Source organism: Bos indicus, chromosome 2 (assembly GCF_029378745.1).
Source record: "Bos indicus isolate NIAB-ARS_2022 breed Sahiwal x Tharparkar chromosome 2, NIAB-ARS_B.indTharparkar_mat_pri_1.0, whole genome shotgun sequence".
Lineage (NCBI taxonomy): Eukaryota > Metazoa > Chordata > Mammalia > Artiodactyla > Bovidae > Bos > Bos indicus.
Window position 1 is genome coordinate 109,570,193 of NC_091761.1, and position 24,593 is coordinate 109,594,785.

The 24,593-nt window shown below is 41.5% G+C and overlaps 1 protein-coding gene across 2 annotated transcripts in view; it reads right to left on the reverse strand.

Annotated features, from left to right (window-relative positions):
• EPHA4 (EPH receptor A4) overlaps positions 1-24,593 on the reverse strand; it is a 161,965-nt gene that overhangs the window by 92,849 nt on the left and 44,523 nt on the right. For both annotated transcript variants that reach the window (XM_019977562.2, XM_019977571.2), the window contains exon 4: positions 3,765-3,920. In XM_019977562.2, coding sequence (XP_019833121.2) covers positions 3,765-3,920 — 156 coding nt within the window. The remainder of the gene's footprint in view (positions 1-3,764; positions 3,921-24,593) is intronic.

Below are 24,593 nucleotides of genomic sequence, written 5' to 3' on the forward strand. Positions count from 1 at the left end.
AGACTTTATTTTCTTCGGCTCCAAAAATCACTGCAGATGGTGACTGCAGCCATGAAATTAAAAGACACTTGTGCCTTGGAAGAAAAGTTATGACCAATCTAGACATTACTTTGCCAACAAAGGTCCATACAGTCAAAGCTACGGCTTTTCCAGTATGGCTTTTTCCATGATCCATCACATCATGTATGGATATGAGAGTCATACCATAAAGAAAGCTGAGTGCCAAAGAATTGATGCTTTTGAACTGTGGTGTTGGAGAAGACTCTTGAGAGTCCCTTGGACTGCAAGCAGATCCAACCAGTCCATCCTAAAGGAAATCAGTCCTGAATATTCATTGGAAGGACTGATGCTGAAGCTGAAACTCCAATACTTTGGCCACCTGATGCAAAGAACTGACTCATTTGAAAAAACCCTGATGCTGGGAAAGATTGAAGGTGGGAGGAGAAGGGGACAACAGAGGATGAGATAGACGGCATCACCAACTCGATGGACATGAATTTGAGCAGGCTCCAGGAGTTGGTGATGCACAGGGAAGCCTGGTGTGCTACAGTCCATGGGGTCTCATAGAGTCGGACATGACTGAGCAACTTAACTGAACTGTAACTAGGGCTTGAAGAGATTAAATAGCCTCACAAGTGTGTGGTGTTAACATCAGTACCATGTTTCCTCTTAACTCAGAGTCAGAGATGAAATAAACCCAAGGATCCCATTAGGAAAATGTCAGACAATCACATGTTGCTTTGGTGCTTTCATGGGTCTCTTATCAATGACCCAAAAAGCCATTTTTCTTTCATTGTTGAAACCAGTCTCTGAAAAATGCAGAAGTTACTTTAGTGTTAAAACTTTCAGGTCTACCCACAGGCTAAAATCAATATTTTCCTTTTCTTATTTGCATAGTTAAGGTAAAGCTGACAATTTAATTCCTACAAAAACATAAAATTTCAAGTGTTCAGAAACCACTTGTACACATATGGCAAATGTGCCAGTAACTCAGGCATGTACCAACTTTTGGGGTCTCCCTAAACTCCCACATGGCAAGCTGCAGGAATTGAGTGATCAGCCCATGGTCCCCTAGGATGCTAGACAACAGATCAGAATCATAAGACTAAAAACACCTGGGAGAAAAAGCCAGGTTGTCTTGCCATCAGAGGAGACTTTTATGAGGTTCATGACATAGTCAGTTCAGTTCAGTTCAGTCGCTCAGTCATGTCCGACTCTTTGCAACCCCATGAATTGCAGCACGCAAGGCCTCTCTATCCATCACCAACTCCTGGAGTTCACTGAAACTCATGTCCATGGAGTTGGTGATGCCATCCAGCCATCTCATCCTCTGTCATCCTCTTCTCCTCCTGCCCCCAATCCCTTCCAGCATCAGAGTCTTTTCCAATGAGTCAACTCTTCGCATGAGGTAGCCAAAGTACTGGAGTTTCAGCTTTAGCGTCATTCCTTCCAAAGAACACCCAGGGCTGATCTCCTTCAGAATGGACGGTTGGATCTCCTTGCAGTCCGAGGGACTCTCAAGAGTCTTCTCCAACACCACAGTTCAAAAGCATCAATTCTTCAGCGCTCAGCTTTCTTCACAGTCCAACTCTCGACACAGTCAAGCCCTGGCCTAGAGAAAGACTTTATCTGTTTGAAAAGTAGGAGTTGGGCTGCATGATGCAAATTGAGGGCAATTAGCACACTGTCGTCCCACAGAGTCCCTTTGAGTTTGCTACTGTGACCTAAAACCACAACTGGAGAATCATGGGAGAATCAACTGGAGACAGAGGAGAGTTTATTATTAAGCTAATCTCATACAATGGAACAGTAGAGAAGGATATTTAGATTGGAAAAGAAAAAGGCTGGGACTAGAGCATATCAAATCGCCCTGGCATCCAGGGGAAGCAGGTAGTCTACGGAAGGAACAGAGAAAGAACATGAGGAAATCTTTGCCCAGTTGTGCTCACACCTAAGGCTGGCCCTAATAACCTTCCTTCTGGAAGTTTGCGCTTGAGCTGGGGGAGGGGTAAGAGTGCCTCCAAATAAATAGAAACTCTGCAAAGTCTTCTGGTCTTGCAGAGCCATCACTCAGCTGGGGTGGACACTGGGGCTGGCAGTTACTCTCTAAAATGAAGATAATATCTATCTCATATATTTGTTATCTTGTGAGCCCTATGATAAGGTTAATGGAAAGTGTCTAATACATTACCTGGATGTGATGATAAAAAGGTGGCTGTTATCATGATTATAATTACTATCATCTCTGGTTATGAAAGGAACTCCTGCTGCTGTTGCTACTGCTGCTGCTGCTGCTGCTGCTGCTGCTAAGTCGCTTCAGTTGTGTCCGACTCTGTGTGACCCCATAGATGATCTCTCACCAGGCTTCCCCGTCCCTGGGATTTTCCAGGCAAGAACACTGGAGTGGGTTGCCATTTCCTTCTCCAATGCATAGAAGTGAAAAGTGAGAGTGAAGTCGCTCAGTCATGTCCGACTCATAGCAAACTCATGGGCTGCAGCCTACCAGGGTCCTCCACCCATGGGATTTTTCAGGCAAGAGTACTGGAGTGGGGTGCCATTGCCTTCTCTGAGGAACTGCTGAGGGTAGGACAATTTCAGCACAAATTTGGGACTGCCCTGAAGTTTCTCCACCTGCTCCTTTTAAATGTGGTCCTTGACTGGGCAAGAAAATGCCTCCACCACTGACCCAAATACCTCCAAATCAGAAAATACTCCTGTCTGCGGTGTTATTTCCAGGCCACCCAAGGTAGACTATATGGTAGTTGAGAAACAAAATAATGGAAGTCTTAGTGATAGTAAAACCTAAAATCTATCAACTAGCATGATTTTATGCATTTTACACAGTATGTAAACAATGTGAAGTGTTGAGTAGGAGCAACCGTGAAGGAGGTACTATTATTAGTCCATTGGACAGATGAGGACACTGAGACTTAAAAGGCTCCAACAGTCACCTGGGTACTAAACAGCAGGCTGGGAAACAAAGCCAAAACCTGTGCAAAGCCTCTGTGCCTGGTCACTCGATTCTGACCCTCCAAACACAGACTTGGCCAATGAGAACACAAGGGCACCCAGGTCCACCATTCCCTCTTCTGGTCAAGGTCATAGCCGTTGCAGGATTTATGAATCCCAGAGTGTGAATGAAATTAATAGTAACCTTTAGGACCACTGTCCATATAAAGTGTGAGAAAGAGTTCTCTGTTCCCTTGCATCCCAAGGTGCCAACCCCATTCATTCCTTACCCCGGCGTGTGTTTAGTGCCCATCATTCAACAAGCATTCACAAGGATCCAGGCCTAAATGTTATGAACACAGAACTATGAGGAAAGAAGAAAAGTAGTGAAGGGAAATGACATCGCAAGCCATGAGGTCAGCACACAGAACTGAAACCACCTGCCCACACGTGATCCCATCCTTTACCGCTTTCCCCTCCAGCTGCCAAGCTTCCCAAGAGTCCGTGATGACATGTTAAAACCGTTTATAAATTCCCATCTCAGCTCTAATTACACTGTCACACAACCCCTGAACATACCATCTCTGCTACAAAAACTAGTCTGTCGGCAGCTGTGCGTTCTGAAGGCAACAAACTCAGTGAGAATGAGCCATTCTTTTCCTAAGCATTTCTCCTGCTCTGAGTGAGAAAAGACGTACGTTTGATTTCATTTGCCCCCCTGCACCCTTATCCTGGGAGAAGGGCTGACAAGTGCCCCAATGATGGTAACGGAAGCTGCTGGCATCTAAGACATGGGAGATGAGTGTATAACTTACGGGTACAGGGCATGGAGGCAGCATCGTTGTCTGCTCTGAAGAAGCCTCGGTCACAGGTACATGACGTCGCGCCTTCCCAGACAGAGTAGCTGTGTGGCGGGCACTTAGCACAGGCAGCATCCGTGGAGAGGGCCTTGTAATATCCGATTTTGCAAGCTAAAGGGAAGCAGAAAAAACAAACCAATATAAACCCCTAGTTAACAAAGCAAAGCAAGATGTCACTTCCTTGATTCAGAAAGAGATATTTTTTGCTAATCTCACCGACTCAATAGACATGAGTTTCAGCAAGCTCTAGGAGATGGTGAAGGACAGGGAAGCCTGGGGTGCTGTAGTCCATGGGGTCGCAAAGAGTCGGATACGGCTGAGTGACTGAACAACAAGTGAGCATCTGGCTGGAGATGCAGGTAAAACAACCCAAAATATTTGTTGATAACAACCACTCTTTAATAATCTTTAACATGACTGGTCAGGTGGCAAAGCCCTATGAAAAAATTTTCTTAAAACCAGTTGTATCAATAAAATCACACCTAAAGTTTACCCAAGTGCTTCCTACATGCTCATATGCACAACATTGTTTGATCTTTACAGCTCTCCATTTCCACAGGCACTGTTATTAACCTTACCTTAGAAATGAGGAATACCAGCTTTGAGCAGTAAATTGTCGGCACCAGACCACGCATCTGGTAAATGTCAGGGACCAGCTTTGACTGCAAGTGTTCGGCCCCCAAAGCCCGTACTTTTGGCCCCATGCTATGGAATCTAAGAGCACGGTCTTGAACCAACCAGTTGGAAGTGTAGCTCAGTGCCAACCAAAAATTTGTAGGTGATTATTTCTTAATTATAGCCAAAGTGAAAGACCAACATAAGCAACCAAGCATAAAAGAGCTGGTAAGACGTAGATCATGATTTCAGGGGAAAGTAATATAAACTACCCACAGAACATTTTGGAATATGTTAAGTTTTTTTAAGATCAGCAGATACTCCGTGTTTATTTTCAACTTCATAAAACCCTCCTGTTTTCCCCTTCCTCCATTTTTCAACACCTCCCTCCCTCTGCACACACAGCCCAGTGACTGGTGGGGAGAACATGGACCATATAGTCCCTCACGCACCTGACCCGCTTTCCATGACTTCATCTTTATAAACATCATGCTGACACTGAGGGCTGCTTTGACTAATGTGGAAAACCTCAATAATTCTGGGAAACCTCACAATAAAAAATAATTAGTAGGGTCTTGCTCTCCCTTTTTCTCTCCCCTATGCCCTTCAAGATCACCTCCCAAATCAGTCTCAACCTCACATAAAAATTGACCCACACCATCCGTATTAAACCCACAGTGACAAGGCCATTAAAAATACAGTTATTTTATAAGACCAGAGGTACCATTAAAAATGTGACAGTTACTCACAATCTTTCCAGTATGATTCACTCTCAGTTTTTTTTTTTTTCCCATTTATCACATACTTTGGGTGTTTTCATACTATCAAAAAATATCAGCTGGGAGAAGGCCCTTTTCCATTAGCGTGACCACCGCAAGAGACCAACCGTGCCAGCAGTCAGCAGATTTTATTCAAACCAGAAGATAAAAAGAGATCCACAGAACTGTGTGATTCTCTGAGAGATATGGCCACATTCCCCATCTCGTTACTCATCCGACAAGCATCCGTATGGCTTCCAGTTGAAGTCTGTTCCTCCCTCCAGCACATCCTGTTGGTATTTTCTTAATCATGCTCTGCTAACGGGCAAGCGGAAAGGGAGTTGAGCAGAAGCTCCAGAAAGGTCCACAGTGACTTCACCATTATTAACTAATGTTGTTTATGGAACTTCCTTTAACGGGCCAAAACTTTATGATGTGTATAGCACCGACAATAAAAGCGCTCGGAGATCAATCTCTCCCTTATTTGCTTTTGTCTTTCACTGGAACAGAGCATCTTAGAAAAACAAGTTGCCCCAGTGGCTGAGATTTATGGTGTCTCCAGTTTATACACATCATATCATTAGACAAGGTTCAACATGCAAGGTGCTTTCTGGTCACGCTTAAGGATGACCCTGCATTTTCGATTAAAATCAAAAAGTCCAGCTTTGGCAGGAAGAAGCACTGAGGGTTCAACTTGACCCTCCCACATCAAACACAATGGGTTCTTGAACTTGACACAAACTCACTGGGTCACATGTCACTCAGCCAGTCACAGCCCACAAAGGCAACTTGTAGAAACTGGTCGCTCCGCGCTGGGACTGGCCAAAGCGATAAATTGCTTTTATTTGTTCACATCTGGATATGGGAGGAAAGCTTTCCACGTTCCTGACTGATCCTTGTGAACATTCCTTCATCAGGCAGCAAATGTAAAAACTAAAAATGGGAGTGGAATATTGAAAACAAAAAAATTGGTCTATGACTGATTCGCTGCAATGTGGAAACAGAACACATTTAAAAACTTGTTAAGAAAAAAGGCATGCTGCTTCCTCAATGTCTATTCTGATAAGAATACCTTCAGTTAGAAAATTAAATTTCTAGTTGACAAAAATAAAATTGAAGGATGTCCTGAATTTCTTAAAGTTCAAAAATTAGTTGTGTATATGCATGCTCATTTAAGGAAGAAATGAGTTTTCAATTTTATACTTCTTTTTGGTTTCCTTGAAGCTAGTATATTAATGTTACCAAGAGTAAGTATTTGTGAATTCATTTGAGGAATACTGAATTTTATATCTACTGGGGATACTGAAAGCTGCTGTTCTTGAAACACACTGACTATTTTTACTCTCTTTTCCTCTTGCTTTTATAAGCAAGAGTAGAAAACACAAAATTGTCATTGTGCAACTCTCAGCAACCCTTGCTACCCTTAACACATTCTTTTGTCTTCAACTACATTAGACCATGTTATTAATATTTCAGGATTCTTTGAAAGGATCTCTCAAAATATAGTAGTAGTTTTTCATGCACATAGCCATTTCACTGCCTACACTCAAAATGACCTTCTAAATTGATGGCTGAGTACATTTCTTTGCTCTGTGTGGTTCACAGCCTTGCAGCATTTGGTGCATGAATGTGTAAGTACATCCCATGTTTATTCGCCACTTATTTGCATCTTAAAATCTACACTGCATCTTCCATTCTAAACAAAATCTCCATGAAACGTGTATAGCAAGCATTGACATGTGCTATGCTTTTCCATCATTCTCTTTTAGATGCAAACTATTCCACTACAGTTTTGAAGGATAGTGACATGGTAAGTGGGTTTGGAGAGAGCACACCCAGGAGATGCTTTCCTTCTGCCCTCTTGCTGGTGAGGATTCACTAGATGGGGTACAGGAGAAGGAGTGCTTTCCCTGACAGCTCATATATGCCACTGCGGGGAAATTAGTTCATATATGCCATGCAAAACTTTCTTTTCCTTTAGCTTTGCCTTAATAATTTTTTTCTGCTGCCTTTAAATAAAAGAAGATACTAATAAATGAGAGTGCGGAAGAGAAACAAAAACTTTTCTATCATTGCCTCACTCAGTACCATGCAGTAGCAGGATAATCTTCTGTACACGTTTCCTTGTGGAATACAGCACTTACATATAACTACTTTTGTTTAAAAACAGTAACAAAATAGTTCTTAAGGCAAGGTAGTATCTGCAGGATTTCTTAGTGTACAGATGAGGTATGGACTTCCCTGGTGGCTCAGACGATAAAGAATATGCCTTCAATGCAGGAGACTCGGGTTCGATCCCTGGGTCAAGAAGATTCCCTGGAGAAGAGAATGGCTACCCACTCCAGTATTCTTGCCTGGAGAATTCCATGGACAGAGGAGCCTGGCAGGCTACAGTCCATGGGGTCACAAAGAGTCAGACACGACTAAAGGACTAACACACACACACACACACACACACACACACACACACACGAGGTGTACTGCTCAATTTAAGGAACTAGTCATTACATATAAATATTTAGTCATTTTTCTCCTTTTTTAGAGAAATACAGAAAGATTGATAGTACCTGATTGCCTTTATAGTTCATCTTTTAAGCTATTTTATAAAAACTTGCTAATGATCATATCAATTGTGATGAGATAGCAAGCATTCATTGAGCATTTATAATGTTTACATGCATTATTTCATTTAATCTTCACAACAATCCTGTGAGATTGAAGCTTTTCATTTTCCATTTGGCAAATGAAACAATTGAGGGTTTGGGGTAACTTGTCCAGGGTCACACAGTTAAGTGGTGGGGTCAACATCAGGTTCTTCTAAAAGTTTTCATGTAGTTATACAAAGTTATGACTGACTTCAAGCAAAAATGTGACATTGATATAATTGCGTGCTGGGGAAACAGAGGTGGTCCTATCTTCTATTTGTTCACCCCCAGGCCATCCAGTTGCTACCTTCATCAGTCACATATCTATAACCCACTTTCCAGGTCCACATCCTTCAAAGCTGCCCTGTTTAATAAGGTAAGGACTGGCCACAAGTGGCCCCGGGGCACTTGACATGTGCCTGGTCCGAATAAGTGTGAAATACACACAATATTTCAAAAGCAAGAGATGAGGGTTTGATCCCCAGGTCAGGAAGATTGCCTGGAGAAGGAAATGGCAACCCACTCCAGTATTCTTGCCTGGGAAATCCCATGGACAGAGGAGCCTGGTGGGCTGCAGTTCATGGGGTCACAAAGAGTCAGACACGACTCAGCACACACACACACACACACACACACTTCAAAGCTTTAGTACTCAAAAAGGAGAAATAACAATAATTTTTATATTGATTATATATTGAAGCAATATTCTGGATATGCTAAGTTAAATAAAATACCATTAAGTTTAATTTAACCTTTTAAATTTTACATTTTTGAATTTAGCTACTAAACCCCATACACTATATTTCTATTGGGCAATGCTATGCTAGAGTCTGGACTATGAAGTCTCGTGTGTGTGTGTGTGTGTGTGTGTGTATGTGTGTGTGTGTGTGTGTGCGCACACACACAAGTGAGAGTGCGCAACTCTCTTACAAATGATGGGGTCTGACTGTGGTGGGGGATTTAACACCATCACCCAAGGACTTTTATTCAAACTGACCCTGAGCCCATCTCTGGGAGGCTGATTCACTTCTATTTAAGCACTGCTCTTAGGCAGCTGCCTAATTTGAAAAAAACCTAATTTGTGCTAAAGTACTAACAAATAAACATTAATGTGTTAAAAATTACCTTCCTAGGTAACGAATTTGCATTTTAATTTGGAGTCTCCAGAAGGTCAAAGCTGAAATTCCAACAGTGGCTCCCTTGGGGACATCTGAGCCATTTATACAAACCGATTCTGGGGGAACATTTCGCTCTGGGAGGCCTATGGGTCCCTCTAACTGTATTGTGTGGGTGGGACATTAGGCACACACTTCCAGACTCGTGGGCATCCCTGATAGCTCAGTTGGTAAAGAATGTGCCTGCAATGTAGGAGACCCCGGACAGATTCCTGGGTCGGGAAGATCCGATGGAGAAAGGACAGGCTATGACTGAACTGACTGAGCATGCATGCATGCAGACCTGTACTATGGGAAGTTCTGTCTTTTGTGTACTGAATATACAGTAGCTTCAATATGCTTAGGAATTTGTTTTAAATATATCAAAGTTAAGTAATGGCCATTACACCAAGTTGAAAGTGAAAGCGTTAGTCACTCAGATGTGTCCGAATCTTTGTGACCCCATGGACTATAGCCCACCAGGCTTCTCTGTCCATGGGATTCTCCGGGCAAGAATCCTGGAGTGGGTAGCCATTCCCTTCTCCAGAGGACCTTTTCAACTCAGGGATTGAATCCGAGTCTCCTGCACTTCGGGCAGATTCTTTACCCTCTGAGCTATCAGGGAAGCCCACAAGTCTGAGCCACCAGGGAAGCTATTGTTACCAAGTTAGTTTCAGATTAATTGATTCACTTGTTAAACTGTATATTATATGATGGACTGCAAGAAGATCCAACCAGTCCATTCTAAAGGAGATCAGTCCTGGGCGTTCTTTGGAAGGAATGATGCTAAAGCTGAAACTCCAGTACTTTAGCCACCTCATGCGAAGAGCTGACTCACTGGAAAAGACTCTCATGCTGGGAGGGATTGCGGGCAGGAGGAGAAAGGGATGACAGAGGATGAGACGGCTGGATGGCATCACCGACTCGATGGACGTGAGTCTGAGTGAACTCTGGGAGTTGGTGATAGACAGGGAGATCTGGCGTTCTGTGATTCATGGGGTCACAAAGAGTCGGACATGACTGAGCAGCTGAACTGAACATAAGAGGATTTCTCAAGAGTAACGAAATCTGTCATAGAAAGTTTCTGGGGACTTCCTTGGTGGTCTAGTGGTTAAGACTGTGTGCTCCCAGTGCTGGGGACAAAGGGCTCAATGCCTGGTCAGGGAACTAAGATTCTGCATGCCACACAGCACAGCCAAAAGAAAAGAAAAATACATACAAAAATAAAAGTTTAAAAACATAAAAACAAAAATAAAATGAGGTCTCTAAAGAGAGTTTCTGGGGTTCCTAGGTGGTGCTAGTGGTAAAGAACCTGCCTGACAATGCTATTGCAGGAGACGTAAGAGACATGCCTTCGATCCCTGGGTTGGGAAGATCCTCTGGAGAAGGAGATGGCAACCCACTCCAGTATTCTTGCCTGGAAAATCCCATGGACAGAGGAGCCTGGAAGGCTATAGTCCTTGGGGTCACAAAGAGTTGGACACAGCTGAAGTGACTTAGTAGTGGATAGCAGTGGGAAAGAGGGTTTCTGCTTTCAGATTTTTGCTAAACTGTGCAATCTCCAGCCATCTTTGGGGAAGCTGTGAACAATAACAGATCCCCCACAATACAGATGGGAAAGCTGAGGCAGAGAGGTTAAAAATGTGCTCAAGGCAAGGTTGCTTTTCTAACCTAGGCAGTGTAGTTGAATCTATAAATCAGGCATATAAATCTCTTCTCATGCTTTTGAAAGCTATAGGTAAAGATGCACAGTTGTTACAGGGAAATGGGGCTATGCTTTCGGACCACCCGACTCTATTTCATTCAGAAAAAGCAAAACAGTGGCAAAACCACACTGTCCAGTCATCTGCCTTCTACAACTGGTTTTCCTGATACATGTTTGAATTGACTATTTTAAGAAAATTTCCTGATTATCTAATCCAGGAATAGGCAAACATCTCTGTAAAGAGCTCTCCTGCACGCTCAGTTGCATTCGATTCTTTGCAAAACCATGGCTGCCCTGCCCATAGCATTCTCTGGGCAAGAATACTGGAGTGGGTTGCCATTTCCTCCTCCAGGGGATCTTCCCAACCTAGGGATCGAACCTGAGTCTCCTGCATCTCCTGCAATGGCAGGTAGATTCTTTACCACTGAACCAGCTGGGAAGCCCTGTAAAGAGCTGCTGCTGCTAAGTCGCTTCAGTCATGTCCGACTCTGTGCAACCCCATAGACGGCAGCCCACCAGGCTCCCCGATCCCTGGGATTCTCCAGGCAAGAACACTGGAGTGGGTTGCCATTTCCTTCTCCAATGCATGAAAGTGAAAAGTGAAAGTGAAGTCGCTTAGTCAGGTCCGACTCAGCGACCCCATGGACTGCAGCCTACCAGGCTCCTCCGTCCATGGGATTTTCTAGGCAAGAGTACTGGAGTGGGGTGCCATTGCCTTCTCCATGTAAAGAGCTAGATAGTAAATAATTTAGGCTTTGTGGGCCAAGAGGAAGACCAAGGATATTAAGAAGGTACTTGTATAACAAGATAAAATTGTGAGAAATTTTTACAAGTTTTTACTGATAGAATTCAAAATATAATAGTAACAATTAAGTGCTATTTGCTCATGAGAATGGAGTTCCTAACTGGAGGGATATTTTACAAATTGGAGTTCAAAGAAAGTGTTCCTTATTATTAAATCAATTGTAAATGCCATCTATAAAAATCATTCTTAGCTCTTAGATCATAAAAACAGGTGTCAGATCTGGGGGTCACACTTTGTCAACATTAAATCTAGTGCAACATATTCATTTTTGAGATGAATGACTTGACCACCCCACTCCTTTTGCAACATACCAGGATCAAGCCTGGAATCCAAGGTTCCTAGATCTCTGTTATCCTGCAGTGTCTCCTGGAGTTCCAAGCAGCTACTAATCTGAGACATGATAGAATGCAGAGGCAAAGGGAAGGCAATTGAGCAAAATTACTTGAACAATAGTTCAGAGATAAGACAGAGCCCAGGTTCCTCCTCCAGGGCTATACAGGACAATCGGATAGACATCTCTGAGTTCTTTAGGAACGCAGGTCCCCACCCAGATGGAAAACAGGAACTCCAGAGACCCCAGCCTGATTGAAATCAGAAAGTTAATAATTATGATTCCTGGAACACTACCTCACCACAAACCAATCAGAAGAAAGTCATACACCCTGCAGCAGTCACCCCAAACATTGCCTTTCAAAAACCTTCCTGGAAAACCAATTAAAAGTAAATGTCCTTAATCTAGTACTGAGTCAAATTACCATACCAGGAGGTAAGATAATTAATAAAAAGTTTATTCTTTTGTACCAATGGTTTAAGAAAGGGATGCAGCCTGATTTGAGAGTTGATGTGCTGATTAAGTGAGATAATAAATATGAAGTGAAGCACAGTGTCCAGTGTGTATTAACTGCTCATTAAAAGGGTAACTTATACTACAGTAGGATGTTTAACAGGCTGAAAAGGTGCAGATAATCCATAAATTTTAAAACGTATAATAAATATATCAAACTCCAGTTTTTGTCTCTTTTTTAATAGAACTGGATATAATTTCAAAACCATTGTGAGATAACATGTTCAGTGTTTTATTTCCCTTGTTAACATGACATGGAAAACCTTGAATTCTGGCTCATAGCACTGGCAGCTTATTTGGACAAGATCATTTTATTTTAAAAATATGTAAACACATTTTTAAAATTAAGTAAATCACTGAGTTGGGTTTTGAGGTTTCTTTTTTCTATCAATAGTTGATCAGACAGACGATCTTCTACAGCAAATCACAGTTCTGTCCTATCTTCTACCCTCTATTTCCTTCCATTGTTTCTACTCCTACCTTGGAGTTAGCTTTCATAAAAATAGACAAAGAGGGGAAAAAATTACAGAAAAATCTACACCAAAAATTGACTTGCTCTTTCGAGAACAGAATGCAGTATAATCCCATAAATAGGTAGGTAATTCTAAAATGTCAGTCGTAGACGGTTTTCACATAAGATGCAATAAATCCTCTAGAAGCAAGTTCACATAAAGCCTGCTAAATTTAAACTAACTCCATAAAAATTATTGAACACAAGCAAAAAAGAATGCAATAGAGAAATGACTTATTATTTTTCCTGCCTGCCTCAAAAACAGACAGTCTAATTACTTGAGGAGCTATTTCTCTTCGGAGAATTTGCTGGGATTCAATGTGAACAGCAGAAGTTCCAAAGAAGACAAAGTGGAAGTTCCAAAGAAGACAAACATGGAGGAGAAGAAAGTTAATTAGTAGACTCAGCATAAGGCATAATTCCACTACCAGAAACTGCTTAGAAGAAGCCCTCCTCTGAATACTCGTAAAGGAACTGACTCAGATGAAGGCTGCTAGCTCTAATCTTCGGTGGTATCAGTTTGGGATTCTCTCTCAGGGGAGAATTGTTAAGAGCTCCAACAAAGGCAGTTAGGCTTCCAAATTTAGATGTAAGTGACTTGACTGGTAGGACAAATGAAGGGGTTCAGTATTCTTGAAAGAGACTAGAATCTATTCTAATCTTAAAGCCCAGAGGTTACTACCAGAATTGATCACACTGAAGTTAGAAACTTTAGTTTGACCTTTACAATTTTCTAAGATGTGAGTTAATAATACATATTTATAATAAATCAGAGCAGAGAACTGCTAGACACAAATAAGTTATTTCAACTTTATAGGGGACAACAATGTTAAAAAAGAAGGCAGCATGCAAACTATGCAAATCACTACATACATATTTAATATGTAGTTTGTTAAATAAAGATTCTTTATTCTCACCTCTAACCTTTGTTCTTATGCTTCCCCTCAAGACACTGAACATTTGCTATGTTTAAAAAAAATCATGGATTTCAATATTGCCTTCAAAAACAATTAGACTGTTTCAAGGAAACAATCTAATCCCCAGAGGTCTACAAATTTTGTGGATATTTTCTTTTTATTTCAAACTAAATTTCACATATCAATAACCGTGACTTTCTTTGGTAAAATTTGAGATTAAAGATTGATTTCTTTTCAATTTATTGTTCCAAATTTATTGAAGATATACATATGAGTGTGTTGAGCAGAACTTAAAAGATTTATTTTGATAAGTCTTTCTTATTTCTTACTTTTCTAATATATAAAAGTTTATATTGGGGCTTCCCAGGTGGCTCAGTGGTAAGGAATTTGCCTGCGAATGCAGAAGATGCAGGAGATGTGAGTTCAATCCCTGGGTTGGGAAGATCCCCTGGAGAAGGAAATGGCAACCCACTCCAGTATTCTTGGCTGGAAAATTCCACGGACAGAGGAGTCTGGCAGGCTAGAACCCATGGGTTTGTGAAGAGTCGGACATGACTGAACAGCTGAGCACACGTGCACAAAAGTTTAAGAAAGGAAACAAGTGTAAGGTAAAAAAAATTACAACCATATATAATATAAAGAAAAAATATCAAGAAAACCAAATATTGAAGATAAACTAAATGTAGGAAGGGTATAATTATGTTTTTACTTTTTAATATTATCATTATGTTGTCATTGTTTAGTCACAAAGTCATGCCCAACTATTTGCAACGCCATGGACTATAACCCACCAGGCTCTTCTGTCCATGGGATTTCCCAGGCAAGAATATTGGAGCAATTTGCCATTTCCTTCTCCAAGGATCGTCCTGACCTTGCTATCAGTGTTACTAATACTGATAGTAACCCGAGTCTCTTACAATGGCATGCGGATTCTTTACTGCTGAGCATGCAGCTTGTGGGATCTTAGTTCTCCAAACAGGGACTGAACCTGAGCCCTAACAGTGAAAAAGCTTAGTCCTAACCACTGGATGCCAGGGAATTCCCTGTGTTTTTAAAAACACGTAATCCCTGCCTTGAACTTGAATATAAAATTACTGAAAATATATGGGTTTATAGAGCAGCAATAAATGCTGCTATATAATGCTCCATCCTCACCACTGATAATACATTAATCACAGTGATGACATGTACCATAACACTGAACTTGATTACCCCTGGCGTTTCAAAGAAGGACCACCTTTTTAACGAGTTGTGCTATTGCCTTCTTTGCCCCTTGACATTTGGGGTGCATAAAGACTAGTGGTTCATTCATTACACACCCACTGATTTCAAATACAAGGTCAGAGCACTGAATAAAGGAAGCAGCTATGTTTTCTTCCACGCCTCACACTACATCGTCTGAATTTAATACTTGAATCATTACGTAAAAAAGTCATCCATTAGTAGGTATGCACATCTGTTCATTCATTTGACCATTCATGTTCGAACAAACATTTATTAATTATTATTCTAATACTTTTGTTAAGCCTTTATGATAAGAGTATTAGTAACACTGATAGCAAGTACTTGCCGAGCACATACTAAGTGCAACAGGGGAAATGTGAAAACTGTTGCCTTTAGGAAGGGAGAAGACCATGGCTCACACTCCCGTCTCAATGATGCTCTCTGACAGAGGGCATCCTTTATGGGGGCCTTTCCTATGCACCTAACCCAAGACTATCTGCTTATAGAAGGAACTTCAGTAGAAAGACGGCATCTATAAGAATGGATGACCCTTTAAGTAGAGTGTTCCTGAAGGAAAAAGAGTTTGGTCACAAAGTTGGTTCTACCCAGAAGAAAATAAAACGAGACTTAGTGACTGCTAGCCAGAGACAGATCATGGTGGTGGGCACTCTAAGGTTTTATTCAACTGATTTAGACAAGTCCCCTCTTTTTAGGGGGATCACAGCCCAGTTAGGGATTCTCTCATTAACTCAATGTACATCCTACACTTGCTGTTTTTCCATTTAGAAGCAAAGGTTATAAGGGAACGAATGAAATATGTTCCAAAGCCAAGGCCAGACCAAGAGAAACACATGTTAAATCATCATTTGATTAACTCCAACAGCGTCGCCAGTCATTGTCATCCAAACGACTTGCCAGCCTGAATTGTCACAAATCATGATTTATGTGGCTGAAATGACTACAGTAATAACTGCTCAGTGCCCCCTTGTCTTTTTTGTTATGTTGACGTGGCCAGAGGAGCTCAGAAGAAGAGGAAGAAAAAGAAGCTTTACAAGATTCACCATTGCAGTTATTACCAACGCATTACAATTCTCTGCTGAGGTTTTTGATTGTGGGTCTCTTCACATTTACTTCTTGAATATTATTGTATTGTATTGAATATTTTGAGGGAGTTTTAAAATTCTGAGTACTCATGACTAAAAAGGGATTTATACAGAATGGATATGATTGGGTTAAACAGTTGTTGTTTTTGGTATTGCATGTAGTAGATCAATGATTTTATTTAACTATCTGCCAGAATTGAATATTATAGATGTTTAACTATTTCAACATTGCTCACATCTGAGGAGAGCAAAAACAAAATCCCAAGGAACTCCTGCAAGAGGCCTAGTCTAGACTAAGTGAAATTTATGGGGCATGTGCACTGTCTGTTTTTGGTGCGGTATACAAACAATATGAGAGATCAGAGCAAGAACCATGACTTCACTGTCATACAGAAGAGTGCAAATATCGCAGATTAACATATACATGTAGAATTCAGAAAAATAGTATGGATGAAATTATCTGGAGAGCAGAAATAGAGACCCAGACATAGAGAACAAACATGTGGATACCAAGGGGGAAAGAGGGGTACGATGAATTGGGAAACTGGGATTGGCTACACTAACTACACATAAAATACATAAGCAATGAGAACTGACCATATAGCACAGGGGAGTCTACTCAATGCTCCGTCGTGACCTCAGTGGGAAGGAAATCCAAGGAAGATGGGGTATAAATATACGTGTGGTGGTTCACTTTGCTGAACAATAGAAACTAACAACATTGTAAAGCAACTAGAGTCCCATAAGATAAAATATTGTACTAGCACTATACTTTCTAATCGGATAGTGCTAATACCAACTCACTCTCTCCTACTGACTCAGTTATACTCCTGCAAGCTGCAGGGCTGGCGATGGGGTGGATTTGATCATTTATCTAATGGTTTTTGAACACACCAGGTTGACAGATCAGGGTCCCAAGAAATCAGCTTGAATTGCTAGCAGGAATACGTAACTTAACAGGGAGAGCCCACCTGCACCCACCTGGGCAATGAAGACCTAACAGCTGGCCTGGGCTCACCTCTGGGTTTTCCACAGGACCACTTGGACAAAAGGAAAGCAGCCAAGCTGCATGTTCACGGATCTGAGCTCCACAGCACTGGGACAATCTCTTTGCTTTCATCAGATCCCCTCTAGTTAAAGCACAAAGAGTAGACCTCCTTTACAGTATATGGCCCTTACAGTACGGCAGGTGGGGCTGGTAAGGGCCAGTCTCCAGTCCTCCTTACAGTATGAGAGGTCAGGTAGGCCCCACCCTCAGGGGCTCTGGGAGCTTCTTTGGCTGAAAGTGTTTTGGCAGACTCAGCTTTCTCTGTCATCAGTTTGAATTCATGGGAAAGGGCAAGACGCCAAAAGTGCTTGCAGGTGAATTCTTTGTCCCTTTCAAGTGCATCTGACTTACACAGATGACTTATGTGGGTGTTTATCTTATGTTGGGAGGATTATCAGTTAGGTCAGCCAATCTCTTCCAGGTATAAATTATAAATCACAAGCAAGAATGCCAGGGGAAACAGAAGTCATAATCTGTTTGTATCTCATCCCAAATATCAAACACAAGTAATCACGATGAAAACTGATGCTAATAAAAACAAAAACAAGACTATGATGCTGACAAGTTCCCACAGTGTTGGGTCATGAGGAAAGAGTGGGACAACTCTTGTGTGTAACATATAGATGGGGTGACAGTGAGAATTAACCCATTGAAAGCCAGGAATAGAACAAATCAGGTTTATTGACAAATACAAAAGAACTGAATTTTACCAACATAACCTAAATTCATTTCAGAGAGACAAAAGTCCTTATTGATCTAAAACAAATTTCTGGAGTAACTTTCAAAAATGATTATAAGCAGCATGGGAAAAAAAACTTTTTGTTAGGATTCTATAGATATTTATAAGACTGCAGCCAACCTGGATTTTGGGAAACAGTTTAATTTCTTTACTAATTACACTTCCTTTCTGTACATCACAAAACAGTTGAAAATCATTAAAAGTCCCTTGGAACAGCTGTCAAAAGTAGATCAGTTTTGTGTCTGGAAATCGGAGACCAGAAAAGCTGTATTTTATTTATTAGAATAGAAAACTTTTTCCTAGGCCTGAGGCAGGATCATTCTGAATGAGGTCCAGATTTGAAGATGTTAAAAAAAAAAAAAAAAAATGAAGTCATAAATCCTCCTCCCAGAAGAGAAAAAAAGGAAAGCATTAAAAAAATTTAGCAGGTGGGTGATCATCTCCATGAACAAAATGAATCTTTTTTCCTCACGGCTATGTCAAGGTTACACTTGGTATGTCAGAAACACGACCGGGAATTCATTCCTAGCATATGTAGAAGTGCATGAAGTGAGTCCAAAGGCCAGGCTGTGGGGGGACAGACCTGGGTTCCAGTCCCAGCATTCACCAACTGTAGGTCTCTGGGCCTCCATTTCCTCTGAGGACACCAGACTACATAATTTATAAAATCTCTTTTTAAACTTCGAAAGTTCTACATCTATACTCCTCCTGTGATCTGATAGACACAATGATTCTGATTGCCAAGCACCAGTCTCCTCCGTCCACGGGATTCTCCTGGCAAGAATATTGGAGTGGGTGGACACTCCATTCTCCAGGGTATCTTCCCAACCTAGGGATTGAGTCCCTATCTCCTGCATTGCAGGCAGATTCTTTACCATCTGAGCCACCAGGGAAGCCCTGTGGAATACATATTAAAGTAATTTACAATTTGGTTCAAAGGCTGTTCAGCAGATGAGTTCAGAATATTTACCTTCCTTTCCAGGCCTGATGAGGGCTCAGCCACTGAACTCAGTACCTGAGCTCGGCCACTTACCAGCCATGAGAACATGAGTAAGAGGCTGTGTTATGGGCTTATGTAAACAACTTCTCCCCATAAATTCATAACTTTAAGCTCTTTTTTTAAAAGATTTTTTTGATGTGGATCATTTTTAAAGTCTTTACTAAATTTGTTACAATATGGTTTCTATTTTATGTCTTGGGTTTTTTGGGGTCTTTTTTGGCCTAGAGGCACGTGGGATCTTTATTTTAGCTCCCCGACCAGGAATTGAACCCACACTCCCTGCATTTGAAGCTGAAGTCCCAACCACTCCACCAGGGAAGTCCCCATAACTTTAAACTGTTTACTGAATTTTCTCTTACCTCTCCTAGCAGAGATTTCTGAGCATCCCTGTGTGCTTTTTTCCACTTACTTAAATCAGAAAAGAGAATGAAGAAAAGAAAGCTTGTGGGTCAAGGTTATTCACTCCACATGTACAGTTGAGCAGCTACATATGCCTGGCACAGGAAGGGGATGATGGATGGGGGGTCTGTACTATGAAAAAGCACACCCTCCAGTGGTGCACATATTAACATAATTACAGGGGAACAAAATGGTGAAGTAAAAAGGATGGGCGGTAGTGGTGGAGAAGGGGCTTAGAGCTGGTCTATTTAGGCCTTCCCCAGTAGCTCAGTGGTAAAGAACCCACCTGCCAATGCAGGAGACATAAGAGACATGGGTTCAATCTCTGGGTCCGGAAGATACCCTGGAGGAGGAAATGGCAACCCACTCCAGTATTCTTGCCTGAAGAATCCCATGGACAGAGGAGCCTGGCGGGCTACAGTCCAAAGAGTTGGACATGATTGAAGTGATTTAGCATGCACACATGGGAGGTGGGAGGTAGGAAGCACTAGTAGAAGCAGGGTCACCAGTAAGGAGGCTGCTGAGGGAGACCAGGAAGAGATGATGGTGACCTGGACTGGGCTGGGGGCAGAGGAGCTGGGATCAGTGCTTAGGTTCCAAGTGAGTGACATAAAGGACTCACTGTGCTCTTCACTGTGGTCACAAAATATCCCTGGGTGTGAACTTAAGATACCAAACAAGTGACATAAGGAGCAAATCTTGGTTTCCCCCTTGTCTCTGTCCTTCTACATGAGTCATGTCTAGAACCACCTGAGCAGACTGGGCCATCGCTCCCACCGCTGATGACACAATACCGCCTGCTAACACAATGGTCCCTTTGAGGATGGTAATCAGGTCCAGGGTTCTGACCACTTAGAGGCGCCACACCTTGATAGCAACTGCATGACGATGCTCACTTACTCTAAGGAACCTGCCTAGGGGCCGGATTCCCGAGCATGACACAAACTGCAACTAGGAATGCAACTGACAAGACATTGTCAACAGCAGCAGAAGGAAAGGAAGAGCTGTTAGGTTTTGAGTTGACATTAAGCAGATGTTGGTGTGGGCAGGCTCTGTAGGTTTCCAAGTGAGGTCTTTAATTTCCTGTTTCTGCACAGAGCTGATGCTGACCTAATTGGGAGACTGCAGACAGCTAGCTGGTTTCCAGGAAAACTGAAAAGATGAGAGTAGAATTTTCAGATCTGGTACCTTTTTTCCTGATAGCTTGTGGTCATATAGCCCAGTCCTTAGCCCACAGTGCAGAACAGTCATCTCCAGCTTATAAGAAAAAAGGAAATGCCTTGGTTGCTGATACCAGCCACAAGAAAAGCCTCTCTCTTACAGACTGCCTTCTCACTCCCACCTTCTGCACAACTATCATTCAGTAATAAACTGTGTGTTTAGAGGTTCCTTGCCCCTCTCCCCCTGTAGAATGCATCCTCTGATCAACAGCAGTGGTAAATGTGCCTGCTCTATTTGCGATGGTATCTCTAGCAACGAATATAGCATCTTATATCGGTAGCTCTTCAGGACATATTGGCAGACTGGATAAATGAATAGATGAATCGCCTTTAGCATCTAAACCTTGATGATCAGCCTTAGAAGGCTAAACACATGAGCAGACCACCCTTGACTCTGTGAACCAAGGTTTGTGTGTTAGTCACTCAATCATGTCCGACAATTTGTGACCTAGTGGACTGCAGCCCGCCAGGTTCCCCTGTCCGTGGACTTCTCCAGGCAAGAATACTGGAGTGGGTTGCCATTCCCTTCTCCAGGGGATCTTCCTGACCCAGGGATGCAACCTGGGCCTCCCGCATTGCAAGCAGATTCTCCACCGTCTGAGTCACCAGGGAACTAAAGCTTTATAAAGATCATTTTGGGCTCCTTTTCCTGTTCCTATGTTTATTGGTCACTGGGACTCAGATTTCCCTTCAAATAGCCTAACAACATTACAGCTTCTGCTGAAAGTTGCCAAAAGGGAAACAAGACAATCCCAACCCAGGCAAGCAAGAAGGTTTGCTGATAAAACTTTAAGGGTGAGGGGTGTGAGGAGGCAAAATTTCAATGTTCTCCTTTGAGTACTTGGCACTCAAAGCAGTAGGAAACCCATGGTTCAGGTCACCCACCAGAAAGTGAATCCAGAGAGCTGCTTCATTTTGGAAAGCTAAAATGTTTAGATATAAAAATATGGGGAGAAAAAAAACAATAAATGTTGGAAGGGGCAGGGCTGGTGAGGGGAGAAATAAGTCATATCAAAGGCAGCCTTGGGGCCTCGGGCAGATAGGAGAAGAGATAAGTCTCTTGGCTAAGTTAGTCACACCCACCTACACACAATTCTCTTGGCAAAGGTTCCTTTACTAACAAAGCAGGCATATGTTTTAAACAAAACATGTGCAGTGTAACAGCTAGGGTGCCTATAAATGTAGTTTTAAATTAAAAAAAAAAAAAAAAACATCAAAGGGGGCAGAATATAACAAAACATGATCCATGGTTTGAGAATACAAGAATACTGAGAGTATTAGAGTCCTTATGGCCACAAAGAAAACTCAAATTTCCTCAGTGTACTTTAAATGATGTAGTTTTTAATAAAGGGTGTTTGGACCTTGAGTCACAGACTGCAGAGCTGACATTCACTCCAAATGCACTGTGAGGTGGGAAACACATGGTGATTCAGAGCAAGAATCAGAGGGAAAGAGAGAGGGACAATAGGAAGGGACATCGAGAAAACTCATTTCCTTTTCTTCAGCTCTTCAGGCTAATCCAATGGAACATCTTTCTTCTGAACCAGCTATAAAGACATCCCACCTAGGAGACTGGTCTTGGAAGGTGTTAATGCTGCTGGCATTGCCACTCAAAGTTTACACAACTAACCATCCCCTAGGAAAGGAGCCTCTCGGGGTTTAAGAATAAAAGAATATGAAAAGATCTGGGCCTAGTGGTAGAACAAACAAATTCATCTTTCAAATGCAAGGCAAAGATAGCATTCTAAACTCCCAGACCAAGTACACAAAAGCAGGCTATCTCTAACACAACCTAGAGTTCCAACCATATTCTTTCTAACGCCTCAACCAACATCTTTTTACTTCCACTATAGTTTCTCAGTTTTTCTGTCTCTCTTCTTTTAATTATCTACCTTATGCTTCCACTTCTTTCATTGGTAATCATCTAGATTTCAAGGTTAATTTTTAAATACCCATTTTGGGTAATAAATAAAATACAATGTCACACTGATCATCTCATGGCTGTTTAAAATCTTTCGAGATGTCCCACTATGTACTCCATCAAATTCCAACAGAAGAGTCAAGATACTCAAAAACCTCATATCCAGCCCCCGTTTGTCCCTCAGATATCCTACACTTCAACCATATCAGATTGTGTAGCATTTGTTCTCACTTGAATGATTTACACATTCTCCATCACTTTCAAATAAGAAAATCTTAACCTCTCTTCTGCAGAACAAAAACGTGTTGTCTACAATTTCAATAGACAAGGAATGCTGCCCACTATCAAGCAATCAGCCACCGATGACAGTGTACCCTGTGGGGAAGTCAGGATGTTGAAAAACATGATACTAACCCTAAAACAGTTAAGATATATATCTAAGGAAGAGTTTTGATGAGCCCACACTCTTACATCTTCCCATACATAGACAAGCACTCAATTGTTAACTTAAGATGTCTATTTTTTGTGGTCAGCAATAACCTCTTGCTGTTCAACTATGTAGTTTTGGGGTTTTTTGTTGTTGTTGTTGTTTTTGTTTGTTCTTTTCAACAGAAACTCTTATAAATCCTGGCTCCTCCTTTACCTCTTCAGAACAGTTCCTTAGAGCTATCTGAGAGGCAGTCTCCTGGGTTATGGTCCTCAGTAAAGTCCCCCAAATAAAATATAACTCAAAATATTTAGGTCACGCATTTTTCTTCAGTGGACACTTGTAAGCCTAAATAAAATTAGTCAACACCTCTTCTATCAAGCATTTCTCTACATTCAGGAATTAGAGCTCAAATTTATCTTATGTTCACTATACTTCTCTCTATCTTCATTTTATTTACATATATATTTAGTTCCCTATTTTGCAGGGGGGCAACTGGTAAACCCAGAGGACATTCTTATCTTTAGACACACACACATACACAAAACCTATCTTGGTGAAAACAGGTGAGAGTTCTAAATTTATTAGCCAAGTGTTTTGAGATTTTCAATTCTGATTTCTCTTCCCCAAAATCTAATTTTTGAAAGCTCATATGATCTCTGACTTTTCTCTTTCCTATGCATTTGTGACCCTGAACAAGTGAAAATCAATAATCCTTGAAATCCATGTTTTATAATATGACATGATAACATTTGATGAAACCTCCCAACATTTGCACCTTCAATAGGAATTATTTCAAGATATACAATGACAAAAGGCTACTATACATTCAATAACTCTTTAAAAAACATTTCCATTTTATTAACTACAGTAGCACCTGCATGTATTTGGAAACTAGATTGTGAGAGACTCCATATAAAACAAGGTTTGGCCTCATCCATACAGCATTAACCAGGCACATTTTGCAGTAATTCCTAGCCTATTCTCAACTCCACAGACTCTGTGGTGTACTACTGTGAATGTCAATCAAGTAGCCATTGCTTGGCCAAACTTCAAGCAGGCAACTTTACTTCTAAACTTGTCCTTGAATAAGGAAAAGAAGAAAGCTCTATCCAGGAGCAAACCAACAGTTCTGATGAGATGTTATAGGATATAGGAAAAGCGGAATTGAAAGAGGTGCTAAGGTTTCTAGACCAAATACCTGAGAGAAAAGATACCATAACCAAAATAGGGACTAGAGGAAGAGGAGCTGGTTTTGCAAGGAAGGGCATGAGGTCACTAGGTGGTCACTGGATCTGAGATGTTTGAATTGAGATGTTCAGGAAGCAATTGGAAATACAGGTCTGGAGGTCAGCCAACTAGAGGTGGAGATTTAGAAAACATCTGCAAAGAGAAAAAGAATCACAGGAGTGGAGACGTTGTGGATTCAGAAGAAGTTTAGGAAAGAATCTTGAAAATATCTTTCAAAGACAATTGGAAAAAATATTGAATTAAAAAGGCAAGACAGATAACAGAAAGGGAACTGGCATTTATTGGCCACCACCAGGGACTAGGCCAGGCACTTAAATATGTGATCACATTTAACCCCCACCATTTGCTCTTGTTGCCAGTTACGCCCATTGTGTGTGCAAGCACCTGAAAATTTCAGTGTCCACTGCCACAGATCAAATGCTACACTCACTGTGGAAGAAACAGGATGGTGCACAAAGAAAGCTGAAGGAGATCAGAATTTCACACAGCCAAGGAAAT